General features: G+C 35.5%; 1 protein-coding gene across 2 annotated transcripts in view; it reads left to right on the forward strand.

The window, feature by feature from the left end:
* LOC126278126 (signal-induced proliferation-associated 1-like protein 2) overlaps window positions 1–7,561 on the forward strand; it is a 788,230-nt gene extending 780,669 nt beyond the window's left edge. For both annotated transcript variants that reach the window (XM_049978014.1, XM_049978015.1), the window contains one exon: window positions 4,689–7,561. In XM_049978014.1, coding sequence (XP_049833971.1) covers window positions 4,689–4,893 — 205 coding nt within the window. In that variant the 3' untranslated portion in view covers window positions 4,894–7,561. The remainder of the gene's footprint in view (window positions 1–4,688) is intronic.
* The last annotated feature ends 975 nt before the right edge of the window (window positions 7,562–8,536 follow it).

The following is an 8,536-nucleotide window of genomic DNA, read 5'->3' on the forward strand; positions in this document are numbered from 1 at the left end:
GTGGCAGGCAAATGATATGTTTGGAACAATGGAACATCCTCAAATCAGTATAGAAGTGAAATCTGTTAAGTTCTCAGCAAAAGAAAAGCTGCATTCTCAGGTTCTACTGTAAGCACAGCCTCAGAAACTGCAACATACTCTGAAGAAACTGCGAAATATTTGTGGCAACAAAGATAAACATTTCACAGCTGTGCTATTAGGAGGAGAGTGGTGGTAATTAAAGATGGTGATCCAGAGTTGACAAACTTAGAACCCAAAAAAAGTTAGTGAAGATAAAATTCAATGTTAACCATATCTTTTTGTTTATTTTATTTCTCCTTGTATTATCAAAATGTGGACTGTCGATAAAGCAGACCGGCACAGTTAAATGACGCTTAAGTTTAAAATAAGCCTTACTTACAGGATCGTCTTACTTGGAGAAATTACAGTATTTATTCTATGAGTTTCATTGATCACAATATCAGTAGACATTTTGTACTCACTGTGTGCTGAAGTCTGTATTAAGTTGATGAGTAACATTCTACATCTACGTCTGCATTTATACTCCGCAAGCCACCCAACAGTGTGTGGCCGAGGGCACCTTACATGCCACTGCCATTACCTCCCTTTTCTGTTCCAGTCGCGTATGGTTCGCGGGAAGCCTCCGTGCTCGCTCGAATCTCTCTAATTTTACATTCGTGATCTCCTCGGGAGGTATAAGTAGGGGGAAGCAATATATTCGATACCTCATCCAGAAACGCACCCTCTTGAAACCTGGCAAGCAAGCTACACCGTGATGCGGAGCGCCTCTCTTGCAGAGTCTGCCACTTGAGATTGCTAAACATCTCCGTAACGCTATCAGGCTAACCAAATAACCCTGTGACGAAACGCGCCGCTCTACTTTGGATCTTCTCTATCTCCTCCGTCAACCCGATCTGATACGGCTCCCACACAGATGAGGAATACTCAAGTATAGGTCGAACGAGTGTTTTGTAAGCCACCTCCTTTGTTGATGGACTAAATTTTCTAAGGACTCTCCCAATGAGTCTCAACCTGGTACCCACCTTACCAACAATTAATTTTACGTGATCATTACACTTCAAATCGTTCCGCATACATACTCCCAGATATTTTACAGAAGTAACTGCTACCAGTGTTTGTTCTGCTATCATATAATAAAACAATAAAGGATCCTTCTTTCTATGTATTCGCACATTGTTTTTATGTAGATAAAAAAAGGCTGCTTGTTTTGTTGTCTACTAGGCTTTTACCTGCAGGTTTGTGTATTTACACATATTTTACTTAAATTGCATTTACTTGTCTGATTTTCTGTTTCACACAGTAAAAGACTTCAGAGAGGATGTTAAATTTATCTGTGGTACTCAACTGTATGACTTGACCTCTGGTCATGAAACACGCCAAAATTCTTGACTCAATGTAGTGCACATTCTCGTGACCTGGTTGACACACTGAGCAGCATAATAAGAGGCAAATTGCATTTCATATTTTAAATGGATTCTAAGGAATTAAATACATGAAACAAAAACCAACATTTTGTATCGCTTTGAACAACTTAAGTGCAAAATCCTACTTCTTTAACGATACGACTTACTTGAGATCGTCAGACAACTTTCCTTGCTGGTTAGCTTGCTCCTGCAACCTCCTTTTCTCTTCTCCAAAGTATATGTGCTAGGAACAAAAATTTCTCAAGACTCTTTCTACTTATTAAATAAGCAGACATAAGCAGTTTCACTTCATTTCACAATGTATATTTGAACATCAAACTTTTACAAAACTCATTCTCCACATAAACACACTATCAAGTAAGTCTGTAGAAATGTTGGAACACGTGAGGCAGTACTGACCCTACGGCTTACCTTAGAAGAAAGGTTAAGGAAAGGCAAACCTACGTTTGTAGCATTTATAATCTTAGAGAAAGCTTTTGACAATGTTGAATGGAATACTCTTTCAAATTCTGTAGGTGGCAGGGGTAAAATACAGGGAGCGAAAGACTATTTACAATTTGTTCAGAAACCAGATGGCAGTTATAATGAGTCGAGGGGATGAAAGGGAAGCAGTGGTTGGGAAGGGAATGAGACAGGGTTGTAGCCTATCCCTGATGTTATTCAATCTGTATGTTGAAAAATAGGGAGTTGGAATTTAAATACATGGAGAAGAAACAAAAACTTCGAGGTTCGCCGATGTTATTGTAATTCTGTCAGAGACAGCAAAGGACTTGCAAGAGTAGTTGAACAGAATGGACAGTGTCTTGAAACGAGGATATAAGATGAACATCAACAAAAGCAAAACGAGGATAATGGAATGTAGTCGAATTAAATCGAGTGACGCTGAGGGAAATAGATTAGGTAATGAGACACTTAAAGTAGTAATGGAGTTTCGCTATTTGGGGAGCAAAATAATAGATGATGGTTGAAGTAGAGAGGGTATAAAATGTAGTCTGGCAATGGCAAGGAAAGTGTTTCTGAAGAAGAGAAATTTGTTAACATAGAGTATAGATTTAAGTGCCAGGAAGTCATTTCTGGATGTATTTGTATGGAGTGTAGCCATGTATGGAAGTGAAACATGGACGATAAATAGTTTGGACAAGAAGAGAATAGAAGCTTTCGAAATGTGGTGCTACAGATGAATGCTGAAGTTTAGGTGGGAGATCACATAACTAATGAGGAGGTATTGAATAGAATTGGGGAAAAGAGGAGTTTGTGGTACAGCTTGGCAAGGTGGTGGTACCGGTTGGTAGGACATGTTCAGAGGCATCAAGGGATCACAAATTTAGCATTGGAGGGCAGCGTGGAGGGTAAAAATCTTAGACGGAGACCAAGAGATAAATACACTAAGCAGATTCAGAAGGATGTAGGTTGCAGTAGGTACTGGGAGATGATGAAGCTTGCACAGGATAGAGTAGCATGGAGAGCTGCATCAAACCAGTCTCAGGACTGAAGACGACAACAACAACAATGTATTGTGTATCTTATGCAAGACCTCTGAAGGTGGGCATGTAGCCAGATACTGGTCCAGCCAAAATAAAAACTAACTACACTGAAACCAGTAGCCTTTCTTATGTGTATACAAATGCCATTCATCAGTATCAGTAGAGTTGCTAGAGTATGGAAAGAGACTGTTTTTTTATAAAATTTACAGTAATGAATATTTACAAAACTTAAAATAATGAATACATAATAGCAGAATTTGATAGATTCATGTTATCACTTAGATCAGTGGAGATGTAAATACTGATAAATATTGTCTTTTGCGCATGAAAACAAGAATTTATGTTGATGAATAGTCTGAGACATTAGTGTTGGTACTCACAGTGACTGAAGTAATACTGTGAAACAAGGAAATAGATGTGTATTTTACAACAAAAAATAATTCATGCATACACAATGAGACATCTCAGTATAAAATTATCAGTGGAATAACGTGATCTCTGCGAGAGGTATTTGTTCAATTTTCTTTTGTATTTTGGTTTCTATTACTGGATTAAGCTAGTCATTTCTGCACAAAGATGAAGTTAATTTTGTTGCTGTGTAAGTACTGCTTTTACCTAGTATTGTTGTCCTACTGATGTGATATACAAGGGAGAAGATATGACATATCACATCACTGTGAAAATCTGTAGTTTGAGGCACTGATACCTTCAATTGTGTCTTGGATTGACACCATAATGTGGACTGTCTTCTGTGCAGTTCTTGTTAGGGGGCTGGCTACTCCAAAAGATGTCGCCATAAGACGACAATGCATGGGAGTTCCTAGCAAGCAACTGTGACTATGTAATTGCACAAACTATACATGTAAGAACAATGTTGAACTAGATCCTTTTGCCAGAGCCAGAATATGGCAGGACTAATTTAATTTGCTGTCTACATGTACACCTAAGAAGTTGGAAAAGTCTTCTTTTTTTATCATCCCCTACACTTGAAATTTATGCTCTTGTGTTTTATGTATATTAACAGTACTACCTGTTTTACTGCCACAATGTGTACTAGCTAGTATGTGTATTAAAGTTTTAATTATTTCATTTGTGCTATACATTTTTTTGCCTCTGCTATTTTCATCTGAATTCTTTGACAGAACTGTAAGAGCTCTGTTCACCATTCCTTACTGGAGGCAATTTTAGAGGATGACCGAAAATGGGCTTTTCTGTTCAACCTATTACATTTTACGATTTAAAACCAGAAAATGCATAGGTAATTAATGCAATATTTATGTTGTACTGGTTTTTCATAGCTAGTACACATTGTTTGTAGGAGGAGTCTCATTGTTGTGGAAGTGTGTTCTTTTAATATTGATACTTTTATTAATATATCCTGTGTTTAGGGCAAGTAATATTTACAAATCTTCATACAGTAAGATTTTAAGAACAGTATGGTAAGAACAGACAAACTCAATACAAAAGGTAGCATTAAGCCATAGACAGGCATAAACAAAAAGAATGCTAAAAATATTCAGCTGTTGGATTAAATCCCTCATCAGGACTTTTTTGTCTGAAAGATGAATATTTCTAGCATTATTTTTCATTGTGCCTGTCTGTGACTCAATCCTCTATGGTGAGTAGCAGTCCACCCTTCCCATATTGTTGTTATTCCATCCTGAATTTTCCGTTATTTGATTTCATATTAAAATTTTCCTTTTATTGCTTTATCAAATACATTTGACATAAAGATGGATTTATTGTGTCCTTTACGCAGAACTGGAAGTACTGGTCGCCAGGGAAGATCAGTTCAGCAGGATCACAGACGTAGACTATCATTGGAAGATGAAGTACGTAGGCTTCGTGATGAAAATCGGAGACTGCGGGATGAAAATAGGCGTTTACAAGAGGAGTCACATGCAGCTGCACAACAGCTACGTCGCTTCACAGAGTGGTTTTTCCATACTCTAGAAAGACAGTAGCTTCATGTTGGAAATTTTCTTTAGCCAAATCAGATGTAGTGTGTGAAGTGAAGTGGCAGCTATTTTTGTTGTGTTTGTATGGCAGAGTTACAGCAGAAACTGTATTTTTTATGAGGAGTACAAGAATATAACAGTTTGGTTACTGATATGTATCAAGTAGTTGAACATCCTATACAGCTGTTGAATGGCCATTTTCAAATTCAGTTTACACACTAAAACATAAATGTGGGCCATGCAGTGACTTTTAATGACTGTCATGTTATTTCAGAAGTATGATATATTTAAACATCTTGTGCATTTTCGCCTCATTTAGTTACGAATTTCAATTGAATTTTTTCAACACAAATATATCAGCAGAAAGCTTAGGTATTGTCAGTTGTACTTTCAGTACTCAGATCTTCAAGCTACAGAACTGCCTACAAATTTACATCTTATTTCTGTATTTTCCTATTGAGATCTCTTACTGAAAATTAGAAATATAAAGTAACATTAAAATGTTTCACAGCATACATTTTATTGTAATTTAATAATTAGGATGATAGGTCTTTCACTGAATGACACACTGCACTAGATTTTAATTATATTACTTTGTTGGCAGCCCTCTATGAAATAAGGTGTTCATGTCAAAATACCTAAAATCATAAGATAAGCTGACTTAGGCGACTGCTGGTGTCATCATTTGGAACAACTGGCGCACTGATATATGCCTTATATATTGTGATATGTGTAGATTGGTGCAGGATTGAAGGTCTATCAGAAATGGATGCAGTAACATCACAGTTGTTTAAAAACATCTGACAGGTTTTACAGTACAGACATTGTTGTATCTCATTGTAAGTAGTTACCTTGAAGTTTTGCCCTTTTTTTTTTAATTTTTTTTTTTTTTTTTTTGAGCAGCTTTTTATACGCGAAAAAATCTATCCTTATATGTATTGTTGTACTGTTTAATGATATTTAAATTATTTCCACATAAAGTGAACCAAATTACGTAGAGTTCAAGAAAGGTAGGAAAAGACTGTTTACATTCGTTAATCTCCTTGTTACAATATACGCACAAAATATCTAATGTGCATTAATTTACTGTTTAGGATCAGCAGTGCCTGAAAGGCGTGAACTGTGCTTGTCATGTGGATGGTATGAATCACTTTAAAGATACGAGAAAGTTAATGTGTGGATCATTGGGTGAAACAGTGATACAAAGTCAGAATGATGTGTAACATTAGCCAAAGTAATCATATAGTCAGAAACCATGTGAATTTGATACTTTATTTTAATACTAAGTGTTTATTGATGGAAGTTATTACATTTGCTGATACAAGGGAAGTAATGTATACATGTAACTCATCAGTGTATAAATAATTTCATCAATTTTTGTAAAGAGGATGGAATACTGTTCATATATTTATTTTTGGATTGACAGTTTAGTAATTTATCAGACTGTACCATGTGGAGCAAAGCATTCTTCTAAAACAATCTTGTGAGAAAATTGCTTGAGATTGTCAATATATTTGCAAGTAAGAAGTAAATATTTGTTTGTGGAACGGTACTGGAATCCAGCTAGTATGTCATTTCATCTAAAATTGTTGGTGCCTTAATATGACAAGCTCTTTATATAAAATAAGCCATTATGTATATAGTGTATTATAAAATGTTACTCATGTGCAATTGTCAAATGTATCAATCGTTACATGAAAGTGTGATTCCCTTTATTGATTAATGTGTAAAGTGATAACATTAATTTAGTAATATTTTGCAGTATTATTGTAGGCAGAACATATTAAGTATTTATCTCAGTTACTGAAGAAGACATGTACAAATTTAATTATTCTAGTAGGATGTTGACCAGTGGAGCATTTGTTTGTATTTTTCACCATTTAAACAATAACAGCACTTCTCATTCTCATTTTACAGTGTGTTATAAGAAGTCATAGTTTCACTGAAGTTACCAAATAGTTCTTGTTCATAATTTTTCCTAATAATATTCTACGAAGATAACTTGGAATGGGACCAGAACAATGTTTCACTGTATTCTTGGAATGAGTTTAAATTTTAGCTTCTGTCATATCCACTAGTATGTAGACTCTTCACAGAAAGCATTCCTCTTTTGCATTAAGTGCTGTTTGTTTCTCAGTATTTTCATATTGAAACTTGTTGTGTGTTCCATTTAAGTAACGAGTAATGTATTTGAAGTGTGGCTATCTCATCTCCCTTACAGTGGAGCCACTGTACTTGATATACCATGTATCCTTCGTAAATTATTAGATCATAATTTCAAATAAATCAAGACTGATAGTGAAATATGGACAATTTACATCTGTTACCATTTACTAAAACTTCTAAAAGTGACAGTGTATAAATTATCTTCAGACTTACTTTCCTCATTTTACACTCCAGGTTATTGGTAATAATTATGCAGGTATTCCCAACTTAACATTAAGTTAGTGAACAAAATATTTGTCTCTTCTCACTTTTTGTTCATTTCATTCACTCAACTCAGTCAATAATTGTAAGGAAATAAATTGAATTCCCTCAGATGCTTTTTTTGTGCAAAAGACATGTAATGTACCTATGTGCATATTGAAAGTGCTGTAAATAGATTATTGACCAAACTGAAAAAGTTATACCAATGAGAAGTAAAGTGCTGTAAATATATGTTAATGACTCTGAATGTAAAGTTGTGAATTTTCTTCCTGGTAAAAGAGAAATCATTATGAGCATTTTTGCTCAATTACTTGAAATTCTGGCATTGTTTTTGTGCCTACTGACTTAAAATTGCAGAGCACATTTGCCATGTATGTGCATTACTTGCCAAAAGGGAGGGGGGTGTGTGTGTGTGTGTGTGTGTGTGTGTGTGTGTGTGTGTGTGTGTGTGTGAGAGAGAGAGAGAGAGACTACTTATTACTCTCCAAAATCATAGAGGGAGACCAAGAGATGAATACACTAAGCAGACTCAGAAGGATGTAGGTTGCAGTAAGTACTGGGAGATGAAGCAGCTTGCACAGGATAGAGTAGCATGGAGAGCTGTGTCAAACCAGTCTCAGGACTGAAAAAACAACAACAATTACTCTCCAAACTTCAGATTCCCAAGAATGTACCGAATGTGCTATTGAGTTAAGTGTCTTCATTCCCTGAACGTGAATCTAGTGACCAGCTATTTTCAATAAATTGTGGGTTGCCCAGACTAACTTTAATTTTCAAGAGAATTCCCTTAATGTTGATGTAATGAAAGTGGTGATGGAATGTGAAATGCCAACACACAGATCCACAAAAATCATAAAAAATAGTATAAAATTGTAATCATATCTACTTCTTCACTGACAGGGATAAAATATTGCTCAAAGTATTTCAATCCTAATTACTACATTTTGTTAAAACAATAGCAGAGGTCCACTGTAATAATATTGTGCATGTGTACTGGAAGTGTAACAAGGGAGGACAACCCAATCACTAAATAAAATAAAAATAGTACATAAAATAAGGGAAAGGCAAATACTTACCTATATAGGACTGGCGTGCGGTGCACACAAACACATAATAAAAAAAACAAATAACTCTAGCTTTTGCTCTTTTTATAGTAGGAGTACACACAATCAAATGCACATGCTTGCAGTGACCGTGAGATTGATTGTTGAATATAAATTAT

This window comes from Schistocerca gregaria, chromosome 6 (assembly GCF_023897955.1).
Source record: "Schistocerca gregaria isolate iqSchGreg1 chromosome 6, iqSchGreg1.2, whole genome shotgun sequence".
NCBI classification, from domain to species: domain Eukaryota; kingdom Metazoa; phylum Arthropoda; class Insecta; order Orthoptera; family Acrididae; genus Schistocerca; species Schistocerca gregaria.